Genomic DNA, 12,056 nt, shown 5'->3' on the forward strand with positions numbered 1-12,056 from the left:
TAGTGTCACCAGGTATAAAAACAGAAGTGATTTATCGACTCTATTTCAGAGAATTGTGAGAATGACTTGGATAACCTGAAAAAAATGAATGAAGTCCTTGAACAAAGCAAAATAAAGACACAATTATTCAAGTTCAATTGTGAGTTAAACAGAACAATTCACTCAGACGACACAATGTTTGAGAACATTCTTAATTTTATTTTCTTTAATTTTATAAAATACATTTTGTAAGATAAGTTTCTAAAAGTTTATCCTTTATGTATGTTAAAATTGAAATTCTATATCAGAAATGAAGGAAACTCTTGCAGTTGATTAACCCTCTTTGTGTGTATATGTGTGTATGTATGCCTGGGAGGTTTTCAGGGAAGAGTTGGTTATTTGTTATGCTATTAAATCAAAACAAAACACAAGGTATGGATTACTTCACTTTCCTTGATCTTGATTGGTTTCTTACAGAATTTTTTCCATCTCCTCCCTCAATGCAGCCTGGAAGCTTATCTGGTATACTGGTCTAAAAACAAATATCAAGTGTCTTTTTGTAAAGATCTTACACCTCCTTAAACATTGCTGAAACCACTTTGGGAGAAAAATATACAACTCTTTACAACAAAAGAGCTGTCTACAGTCATATCCATAAAACCTTTCTTTCAATAATGACCAATCAGCCTTTTATATTTTAACCCAAAGTTAATAAACAAGAAAGAGAAGACTGAAACCTGGTTTCAAAATCTTTCCACCTTTCCTTTTCTGTGGAAACTTGCCAACCGAATAGCTGACAGCTGGTGTATTCAGTTTAGTGATCTATACCAGGAAAGAATAACCTCTATGTTAAATCTGACTCTTTAACACACCAAGGTAACATTGTTAAATTAAATCATCCCGCACTAGCTAGAAAGAACAACCAACTAATTATTAAAATAAAAGGTTATTCAAATTGAGATTAAAATTCACCAAATCTGTTTCTGCAAAAAGCAGAATAACTTATAGAAAATTCCAGTAGATGTATGGAACTAGCCAATTTTACATATCATTTGTGATGTTTAATGTCCAATTTTCATTAGTTAAAGAATCATATTCAAAGGATCATTCTCCAGACCTTTCTGATACAACCCTGACCAAGTGATAAACAAACTGGAAAATGTGAAATGTGCATCAGTCTAAAACAAATCAAGATCTTCAAATCACCTACAATGACTGAATGGATAATACCCTATGAGAAGAGCACCATTGTGAAGGTATGACAGAGGCCAGAGTACACAAGTAATTAACAGAAAAAACACATGCTATCCAAAGAGTTATCTATCCTGTGTCTACCAGAGGGCTGGCTCCGTTTACACCATTAGCCACTAGCAACTGCTGTTACTTAAGCCAGTCTTTTTTCATCTGAGCTAGTTTTTCTCTATTCTCAGCTCTTTGGAAACCACAGGGTTGTCATGGTAGCTGTTCTCAAGGAAAAGGGAATGAGAAAATGCTGACAACACCCTGTTTCTCTTCTTTAACAAGGTGTAAGGCCAGGTGCCCCCTCTGTCTACACAGACACTATGCTCCCTTATGCTGTAAGTAAGGTTGGCTGAGTTAGGGCTTAAATAGTCCTTCGCTATTGGGGTCAGTGCTCTCTTTCTATGGATGAAAGATCCTTGCTTTGACCCCCTTCTCCCAGCTGCAATAGGTAGATTTGGGCAAATGCTCTTATTGTTTTACTGGCATTTTTTCTTCTATTTTCAGTGGTAATAGGGAGACAGGACTGAGCTCTCTGTTTTGCACACCAAGGAGAATATATTTGGTCCCTTATCATCTAATGGGGCCAGGTACATTCCTGCTCTCTACTTGAGCATCTTTCTTTCCACTTTGTTTCCATCAGTGGAAGTGCCCTTTGAGAAGAAAACACTCCCTGGTCCTCAGGAGATGCTTGAAAGTTGAAGTAGAGCCTCCATTTCTTTGTGACTTGTAGTGGTGGAGTCACCATCTTAAGCATTTCCCATTTCTAGCAGGAAACAGCTGTGAAGCAAAATGACTAAAAAAGGAACATAAGAGGGGAGAGTCCACAGAGAGACATCAATCACCACAAGACTCTCCTTTCTTGTTACACTCATCAAGTAAGAAGAGGGCCAGTCAGTGGTAAAGGCAAAAAGTTAACATGGGAGACACAGCACTGTAGGCTGTGTGGTTAGAGCCTTGCTGTTAGAGAAAGGGAAGTTTCTACAGGCGATCAGAACTTGGTGCCTCGGCCCATGAGTTTAAGGACAGCAAAGTTGTAAGTGGCAGCAATCATGAAGGTGAGCTGTAAGGAACAGAGAGAGAATATGAGTAAGAGTAGAAAAGGAAGCTTTCTCTCTCCTCCAGTCCTTTTAGGAATGAAGAAGTGGTGAAATAGTGCAGCCGTGGTGGCTCAGTGGTTGAGTGTCAACATATAAAACAGGAGGTCACTGGTTCGATTCCCGGTCAGGGCACATGCCCTGGTTGTGGGCTGGATCCCTAGTTGGAGGCATGCAGGAGGCAGCCGATCAGTGATTCTCTCTCATTATTGTTGTTTCTATCTCTCTCTCCCTCTCCCTTCCTCTCTGAAATCAATCGAAATACATTTTTTAAAAGAAGTGATGAAATAAGACCATAGCTAAATAAAGGAAAAATCCCTGTTCTATAAAAAGTAGCATGTCCCAGGCTTTTGTCCTATATACTTGACTAGAAGTCCTTTCTGAAACATTTTCTTCTAATGTCCCAGGTACAGAGAACCAACTCGGCCTGATTTATTCCACACTATGTTTGGCCTAGCACTGACTTTTCTTGAGGGAAAAGTAAATGATACATAGGTCTGCCATCATCTTACTTTCATGTCTGAGTGACCTGGAATCATAGAGGGCTTGCTGCAGACACACAGCCACACTGTGCAACACAGCCCGCCAGTGCATCAATTTATTTTACAAAATGAGAAACAACTAGACTTTATAAAAACCTCAGCAATAAGGGCCAGGAGTTCTGTGAGCTTATCCTTGCACATTCACCACTTATTCAATGACTTCAGATAAATTGCCTCACCCTTCATTGCCCTAGGTTTTTAATGTGAATCGTGAATGCACTACATTAACACTGTGTTGTAACACCAACAACGGAACTTGGGACATAGAATCACATTATAGCAATAACAGTTCTCATACTGTCAGAGAATCCTTACCATATTTTCAGGAGCGTAACTAAATCCTTTGGAAAGTGTACAAGATAGAGTCATATTTACAGTATATAGAATTCCAGGCTTTGGAATATTATTTTTAGTAATATTCCAGTGTTCTTGAAACTTATCTGACCAGGATGTGTTGGGAATTAACTGTAATGTAGGATTGCAAAGCATTTGGCAATATTACATGCTCTGTAAATGCCAAATATTATAATTCTTATCTATGAATCTCTTACCTCCTCTTCCCTCATACCACTTTTCTTGTCCCTGCCTAATTTCTGAAGTTTTTATGCCTTGCCAACCAAAGTATAGATATACAGTCTCTACACTTTTCTGTCTCTTCCCAGTAGCTTCTCTCCAGCATTTCAAGGTTAGAAGGAATCTATCTTTTTGCCTTGCAGCATAGCTGAACACCAGCTATCCCAGGACCATTTATTGGCCAAGATAATCCAAAGGCAACTTACCAGTGAAACCAGTGTGGCTGCAGCCCCCACAAATGCAGCAATGAACAGGTGGAAGGTCATTTGGAACTACAAGAAAGTGCAAAAGGAAGAACTATTTCTTGCAACAGCAAAAATATGCTCTGCTATAGATCATAAGCACAGCTTTCTGAATATGTGCTGATATCTTTGTGTGTTAATTATGCATCACTAAGTTGTCACTTCCTTGAGTGTAAGCCTTCTACTCCTAAATGTACACCATAATACTCAGAACACAGAATACTCATAAAACACTCATAAAATATTTTAATCAACTGGTTTCTTATCATTGTGCCCAGGGTCCCAAAATTTAAAATCAACATTTTGTTTTCAAAGAAATTATTCACCGCCTTCTTCCTCAGAATTACTTTTAATCCTTTGATTCATTTGTGTATAATAACCTGTCTCAATACAATATTTTCCTTCTTCAAATGTACTGTTTTTACTTCACATTGGAGATTGAGAAATTCCAAACTGAAAGTGTTTTTGTAAAACCCATGAATATTTCTGTGCACAACCCATTTTCTTCATATGGTTTTTAACTAAAAGAATAAAAATTTCCATTTGGGGGATTTTACCATTAAGCTCTATCTATACCTAAAGTTACAAATTTCTCTTTTAAGGGAAGAAGTCTTGAAATAGAAGGCTTTCTATGCAGCTCTAGGGAACATACATATTTTACCACCTATGCTCATTGGCTCAGGCACATTAAATCAATATTTTGTAGAAAACAATTTGCCAACTCAAAATCGAGCAAGAGAAACTGTGGTCCTTAAAATTAAAGGCCGTGGGAAGGAACTTGTATGGTACTAGCCATTCCACTGTAAAGTAACCCAAATGGATCACTTACCTCAGCTGTTTTGCAGATGGACAGAAGGTTAGAGCCACACACCTTGCCAGGGAAAGCATTCCATGGGAGAACACCTAAGTAAGATACACAAATCAACTAAGGTGAGCTTCATGGGCTTTTGGGCTACATGGCGACTTTCCATCTTTAACCATCCTGGCTGAAAATTTGATCCTACTAACAATCAGGATCTTCTTTTCTGAAGATTTACCAAAAAATAGAAGGTGGTATTGAACAGTTGTGAAATCTTGTATTTGTTATTGAAATGTACTGCTGAGAACAGCAGTCAAATAGGGTAGAGCAGTGTGTACAGTCAAGAAATCTTCCCCCACTTCCAAGAAGTTTCTTTCGAAGGGAAGACATCTCTCTAGTTTCAGTGGCGAGGGTTTAATAAACTAAGGTCTAGGCATCCCTCTTATTTCCCCCCATAATTATCACCCTCCTTACCCTAAATAAAGAACTAAATTAATACACTTCCATAAGGGGTTTGAGAAGCCAAGACACCCATGCACTAACTCACCATACATTCTGGCATCAGCACATAGACTGCCTATACTGGCAGAGGTCTTGCTGGGGAAGGCAATAGACTGGCAGGTGGTCCAGGTGTTGAAGTAAATGTACACAGGCACAGCAGAACAGGCAAACACCAGTAGCCACACAATGGTCAGGGCATAGGTGATGCCAACAAACTAAAACAATTGACATGGTGTGATTAGAAATGAGCATTAGCCTGTAGACATTGAAACACAAACTGGGAGATCCTGGAGTGGTATGTGCCAGAAATAGAACCAGATTCCAGAGATCTCCACTATATGAAATTAGTAAGCAGGGCATCTCTGCCAAATGTCATTGGCAGTATCTACTAGAGAACTGGCCCTGAGTGTGACAGAGGGTGGCAGGAATGGGTGGGGATTGGAGTGAGAAGGATCCCTGGGTTAGAGAAGCTTCAGGAGATTTGTTGGGCAGACAAGGTGTGAAAAAATCAAAATAGATCTTGAAAGAAAGTCGTGCCATTTCTTGCCTTAGGCTGAGCTTAGAAAAAGTTTCTTGTCACAGAACTTTTGATCCCTAGTCATTAAATAAAGCCAATAGGAGATTTAAATTTCAGATTTAAAAAACCAGCACCTTTCTAAGCCAACTGCTGGCCACGAAAGACATCACCACAACCCACAGATGTTTATCCCCCAAAGGAACCTTTAACTCTAGAGGCTGAAAACCAATGTGTGCCTCAGTAGAAACATGAATAGTCCCCAGTCAAAAGATGTAGCGGTAAATATGTAGATTTATTCTAGTTCCCTCTGGGACCTCCAACAGTGTAGGATCCCAGAATATTGTGAATTCCACCTTGGAGTCAATTATTTAATTTCCATGATCCACCCCCCTCTAAGATTAGCTACCTACATTTCAGTTCTATGGGTAGCATTGTAGACTCTTGAGTAGTCAGATCTCTTGTTGTGGTCCCTCCTAGGAGGGGAATAAAGGGATCAACAGATGGCTTAGAAATGGTCTGATTGTACAAAATATCCCACAAAACTCATGCTTTTCATTTTGAGATGAAATTTTCTAGGGAACTTTTCAAAGGTGAAGCTAAGCCAGCTGGGCACCACGTTCTTCCTGACCTCGTTCGGCTGTAGCCATCACTTCCTCACTAAAAGGCCAGGCACCTAGAAAGTTCCCAGCCTTGGGTGAGGGTGAGGCCACAGACTCACGCCCCATTGTCCCCCACCCCTTGTTATTGCCACAAAATCCTGAGGATGATCACCTTGTCGGGATGTCCTAGCCATTTTCCCAAACAATGACACACCCGCTCCAAAGAATGAGCTTGATGTTGGCCTCTGGAACCCCTCCCCTTCTGGCCCCCTGTTACCGTTGCACTGAGGCCCTTGCCGCAGATGGTGGTCTTGTAGTCGCCAAAGATCTGCCTGACTGCGCCGGTGGTGTAGAAGCCCTCAGCCAACAGGAGGGCCCCATAAAGGAAGAAGAAAGAGGCAGTTCCATAGATGACATACTGGAAGGCATGGATCCTGCATTAACAGATAGACAAATGAGACCAGAGAATCTTATTCATTGAGGAACTATTTCCCTTCCTGCATAAGTGAGATGGACACTTAAGTGAGCACTTAAACAAGATTAGGAAATCTTTAGAGGGATCACAAATTTCCGTCTCCATGCTTCCACCTTGTCTGGATTGAAGTAAAGGAAGATAGGGAATGTGCAGCCAGAAGCACATGCTCCTCGATGCACACCTTGCCCACCTTGTGACCTGAACAACCAGAGCCCTAGGCTCTTTTGCCTGACCTTTCAAAGATGCTCCTTCAGAAGAGAGAGAAGTTGGACAAGAAAAGTGATGAGGAAACAGGCGTCTAACTAGCTCTAGGAATAAGAGAAGCTAGGACTGGGTATGTGCAGACTCAAGTGGTGTGTCAAACCAAGAGCAGTGGCCCGACTTTGTCCAGTCATTTTACCTCCCTCAAGTTCTCTATACCTACCACTTTGGAAGCTCCAACTCAGTCAATGTTAACCCTACTGAGCAAAAGTTAGAATGCATGGAAGAAAACAAGGGCTAGGAGATGGACTAGCAGGTAGACCCCTACTTTATGAACTTGGCACTTTTCCCTTATTTAGGGGTTCAGATGTGGAGTTGTGGCATAGGTGGAATCAGCACAGAGAGGAAAGACTCGGGAATCCTTTCTGGTGCCACACCAATCCCCTACTTGTCACTAAGTATGAGTTCTATATCTCCAAGATGGAGAGAAAAAGAGAAGGGTTTTTATGGGATGACAGGTACTTACACATTGATGAGATACTCATAGTCCTGGTAGTTTTTGGAGAAATAGGTCTCAATTAGTTTTTCTGTACCAGTGAGGGCTTCATGTCCACAGCCACAGAACAGTGCCACCCCAAAGAAACACAATCCAGTGGCCACCAGGGAGGCAAAGGGGGCCCCTACGAGACATCTTGCACAGCACTCTAACAAACCTGGGGAAGAAGAAGGGAAAGCAATCAGGAATGTACAATAGGAAGGTAATGCCACTCTTACCTCTCTGCCAGACCAGTCATGCTCTGTGCTCGAATGCATGGATGAAGTGTTACCTCAGAGTCCAAAATCAGCAGAGTCTAGAACTTTAGGCTTCTGGAATGTGAGATTGACCCCAGAAACATACTTTGTTCCATTCTTGAAAATAAGTCCTCTCTTTTAATTCCCAGAATTTGTGTGTGGTGGGGGCGGGTATTAATAATCAATAATTCAAGTAGCAAGCCAGAGAGATTATGCAATCATTCTCTCCTGTCTTATCATTCTTATTTGTTTGTTTTAGTCATCCATCAACTCTTATGGAGTACCTACTATGTGCCTAGCATTGTGCTAGGTGTTATGTGAGATGTGAAGACATAAAACGACAGATTCAGTCATATGGGAATCTTGTTTACTGAGAAGAATGAGTTTGGGAGAGGATGGCTCCCTCTGGCCTCTTGGCCTGATCCCGAAAAGGTACAAGGAATAAAAATGTTAATCTCTTTAGAAAAGAGTTCTTTATATGTATACATACATAATATACAAATATACACACAGATTTTATATATCTGTTCATATATCATATCATATGTATATATGATATATGAATTATTTTACATTTTTATATTATATGTATATATGAATTATTTGAATTCATTATGAATGTATTATATATATATATATATATATATACACACACAAATAATCAGCAAGTGTGCTGAAAAGTGTTATTTTAGAAGAGCATGTTGGGACTTCTTACAAAAAGAAAGTAAATTGTATTAATTTTTAGGTTTGGATTTTCATGCAAACCTCACTTGTCCATACCAGGTACCAGGGACTAGAGTCATTTGCCCAACCCTATTAATACCAGTATAGCTTCTTTTTAGCCCTGAGTGCTTAACCATATGGTGATTTTCATGGCAGAATTACATCAATGTGAACATTTTCTGAAGGACTAAATGATCTCTATCATGGAAAAATTGAGATAGACACATTTATCTGTTCTCAGAGCCACAAAATGAGTGAGTCCTACACCCACCATCCCCTAAAATGACAGCCCTTCTTTAGTCCTCAAAGAGCCTCTTCCTCAAAGATTCTTATATATCACACCAGAGATTAGGCATGGAAGCTCAAGCCAAGCAAAGCAAGTAGTTGACATTTGCAGCAGAACTGAATTTCTTTTCCAAGAATTGTTGTCAGAAAATTTGGCCTCTATTGGAAGCAATCTGTAGCTGTGATGCCATAAGTGAAGTCAGAGTTTACTTAGCGTGAATTTTACAATAGTTCCCGGTAAGAGTGTCTCATCAAAGTGAGCCTGTGGCATATGCGCGCGCGCACACACACACACACACACACACACACACACACACACATATGCATACATGCAAATATGAATACATATGCATGTGTATACCAAAAGAAAAACACATTTGAAATTGATCATTATTCTTAGGAAACATTCCAGAAATTTCACAACAGGTTAAGATACTAGATGCATATTGTAAGTCAAGAAAAGGAGCTTGGAAATAAACAGTGCTGCCATTTTCCTTCTCTGTCTATCCGAGTCTTCTCCACCCCCAAACTCTTAGAGCCTTCTAGTAAAGAAGTTCTCTGAAGCCTGGGGGTGGGGGAGGGGAAGATCAGTGACCCCACTGTTCCCTCTCTCCCTAGCACAGGGTCAGGGCTTGGACAGAGCCCTCCATAGCTCCCCCAAACAAAGAAGCCTTGTTTCTCCCAGAGATCTCAGGAGCCTCATTGGTATTCTGTAGGGGCCCATAGGCCTGGGGGTGGGGAGGGGGTCATGCCCAGAGAACAATGGCAGAACTGTTTGTTTAGAGTAAGGAGAGCCATCCACCCTAGCAAGTGACTATCCTGTGCCCACTCACTCACCCCAGCTTTTTTACCCTGGGAAGAGCTAAATGGTGGTGCAGGTGTGATCAGGGGTGGAAGAACTTGAACTCTTGCTAACCAGAGAATTCTACTCTAAGTTTTAGCTGATGCGCACTCTAGTGTTGTAAAGATGAAGAAAAATCTTCTTTAGTGTGTCTTAAAATCCTCTTTAGATGATCCCTTGATCATCTCCACCTAACCAGCGAGTATCATATGTACTGTTCTTACTGGGTGATAAAGGGCTAAATCTTGGGAGCAACTCTGAATCACTAACTGATATTCTTCCTTTTCACATCCATTTTTCATCTGTTTTCTTGGAGCTCAAATAACTTAGTAAGACCTTTTCTGATCTACTGGCACTCAAAGCAAGGGGCAAAAAGGACATAGGTTTTAATGAGTCTCTACCATGGAGTCAGAAATATAAATGGCCCTAGATAAATCTATCATTGTTGAGCTATAAACAGTTCAACAATATTGGCACAAGCATCAGATGTCCATCTCTTCACAACTGAAATGAAGTGTTTGTTCTGGGGGTATTTAAGTTCATCAGAAGTGAAGAGTTTGTCAATCTGTCCAAGTGAAAAAATCAAATTTTGGGTTCCAACTGGGAAAAACTCAGAACATGCAAGAAATTTGGTCTTCATCAAAGTAGTTGACAATCAAAATATTCTGAAAAGGGCCCATTGGTACACTTTCATTTTTCACAGCCCAAGAAATGTCCATGGGAATGTGGGAACAAGAGCCTAAAGCTATAGGCTCTCCATTTCAGAATCCTTCATGGTTGGAAAGGTATTGATGTGATTCAGGAAGGCTCTGAGGAATTCTGGAGAAGTTCCTTGTCTCTCTCAAGAGACAGTCTCACATTTTCCAGGGTAAGTACACTCTGCAACATAGTAGAGCTAGCATAAAAATATATAGTAATAATATTATCCAATGCAACTCAGTTTGATTAAACCAACTAATTTTGACTAGAGGCCATAGAGAAAAATAATGACCCACACCCAGTGTTTTCCTTTCATTTCTGTTTATGTAGATTCAGTACAGTTATTAAGCACAGTAGCAGTTACCTAGATTCTATGAGACACAAAATGGAATTATAAGGCCCAGTCACTTTCTTCAATATCCTTTCAGTCTTGTTGGAGAAAACAAACTTATGTCTGTGAATCAAAGACTAAAGCTACCTATCATCTTATGTTAAAATGTATATAATCAAACCCTGTGGGCAAAATGTAAGCAAAGGGGAAATATTCATTGTTAGCTAGATTTATCTGCAAACTCCCAAAACTAGTATAATCAATCTGTGATAGAACTTTAAGCCCTTCTCACCAATGCTCTTCGAAGGAGTCTGAAAAAAGGTTGACAGCACTATTGTAACTCTTATTCAGGTCCATGTCCATCCAAAAGACTGTATTGACCCTGATGCTATCTCTTTAAGCAGGAGTCAAGAGCTCCCAAGTCCTCCTTTCTTTCCCATGCCCTGGGCACGCCTCAAGGGCCAGCTCCATGATGGTAACTCAGTGTGAATCTGGGAACTCATCAAAGGGAGGAGAGGAAGGGCCTCATCGAAAGCGATGGTAGAAAGAGACCGATTGTGCTTTGCACAAGCTCAGCCTGTCCCTTGAATCCAGCTGACAAAGGGAGAGATAGAACCCTATACAATTGAACTAAACAACAGGCAGGCTCATTGAGTAAAAAACTGGCCCTATCTCCCTAGGTCTCTAATCTGCACTTACCCTCCTCCCAGAACCCACCCCTTAACCTCACCCCATGAACAGAGGCCTCCTTGATCAGGGTCTATAAGCAGTTGACAGGGCCAAGATGCTAGAGCAGCCGTGACTGGTACTGGGGATGGATGGGGATCAGGGGGTGGGTTCTAGAAATAAAGCAACAATCAGCAGGAAGTACTAGTGGCAAAGACTTTTGCTTCTGGCCTTAGCCTGGTCAGACAAGGCCCTGCCTATAATCTTGTCTTTCCTACATGAAATCAGAACTTTTTCCACATTTAAAGGCTGGAAAGGGGCCCTGCAGTCATGGGGCATGACAATTCAAGCCTACTAAATAGACAAGGCATATGGACAGAGTTAAATCAAAAGGAATCTCAGCCTCCTCTTTGAACAGGTATTACTATTACCATGGCAACAGCATCTGGACCACCTTGTTTCCTATACTCCCTGCTCCTTCCCAAAACACACACACACACACACACACACACACACACACACACACAACCAATTTATGCCCAGACATTAGGAGGCTGGAGTAGAAGCTTTATTGTTAAACTCTATCCATGACACTCTTTTCATCTTGCCCACATATGGGAAGGTGAAAAAGAAGCAACTGACACTAAGCTAAGAGACTACAGTTTCCATACCTTATTCCTTAGGTCAATCTCCTACCAATTTCTCCTCTCTTATGGTTGTATTGTAAATCTGATCTGGGGAACTCTGTTGTCTTCCTAGGGATATCACTGACTCTTTTTCAGAGTCCATCCTGGAAAAGAGCTCAAAGACTCAGGACAGAGTAAGACAACTCTCTTAAGACCACTTAAAATTAGCGAATGAGGAATTCATCCATCAGTAACTTGCTGAGCTTATGATGCAATTTTATCACTGGCTGGACCCTGACAGTGTAAAAATGAAGGAAAAGCTGCTCTGT

At 40.7% G+C, this 12,056-nt stretch overlaps 1 protein-coding gene across 1 annotated transcript in view; it reads right to left on the reverse strand.

Annotated features, from left to right (window-relative positions):
* Positions 1-307: 307 nt before the first annotated feature.
* Positions 308-12,056, reverse strand: part of PLP1 (proteolipid protein 1) — a 14,639-nt gene continuing 2,890 nt past the window's right edge. The window contains exons 2-7 of the mRNA XM_006082286.3: positions 7,291-7,477; positions 6,261-6,522; positions 5,019-5,187; positions 4,502-4,575; positions 3,637-3,702; positions 308-2,281 (exon numbers count right to left, since the gene is read on the reverse strand). Of these exons, the coding sequence (XP_006082348.1) occupies positions 2,210-2,281; positions 3,637-3,702; positions 4,502-4,575; positions 5,019-5,187; positions 6,261-6,522; positions 7,291-7,477 (830 nt within the window). The 3' untranslated portion in view covers positions 308-2,209. The remainder of the gene's footprint in view (positions 2,282-3,636; positions 3,703-4,501; positions 4,576-5,018; positions 5,188-6,260; positions 6,523-7,290; positions 7,478-12,056) is intronic.

This window comes from Myotis lucifugus, unplaced genomic scaffold, assembly GCF_000147115.1.
Source record: "Myotis lucifugus unplaced genomic scaffold, Myoluc2.0 scaffold_2, whole genome shotgun sequence".
Taxonomy (NCBI): Eukaryota; Metazoa; Chordata; class Mammalia; order Chiroptera; family Vespertilionidae; genus Myotis; species Myotis lucifugus.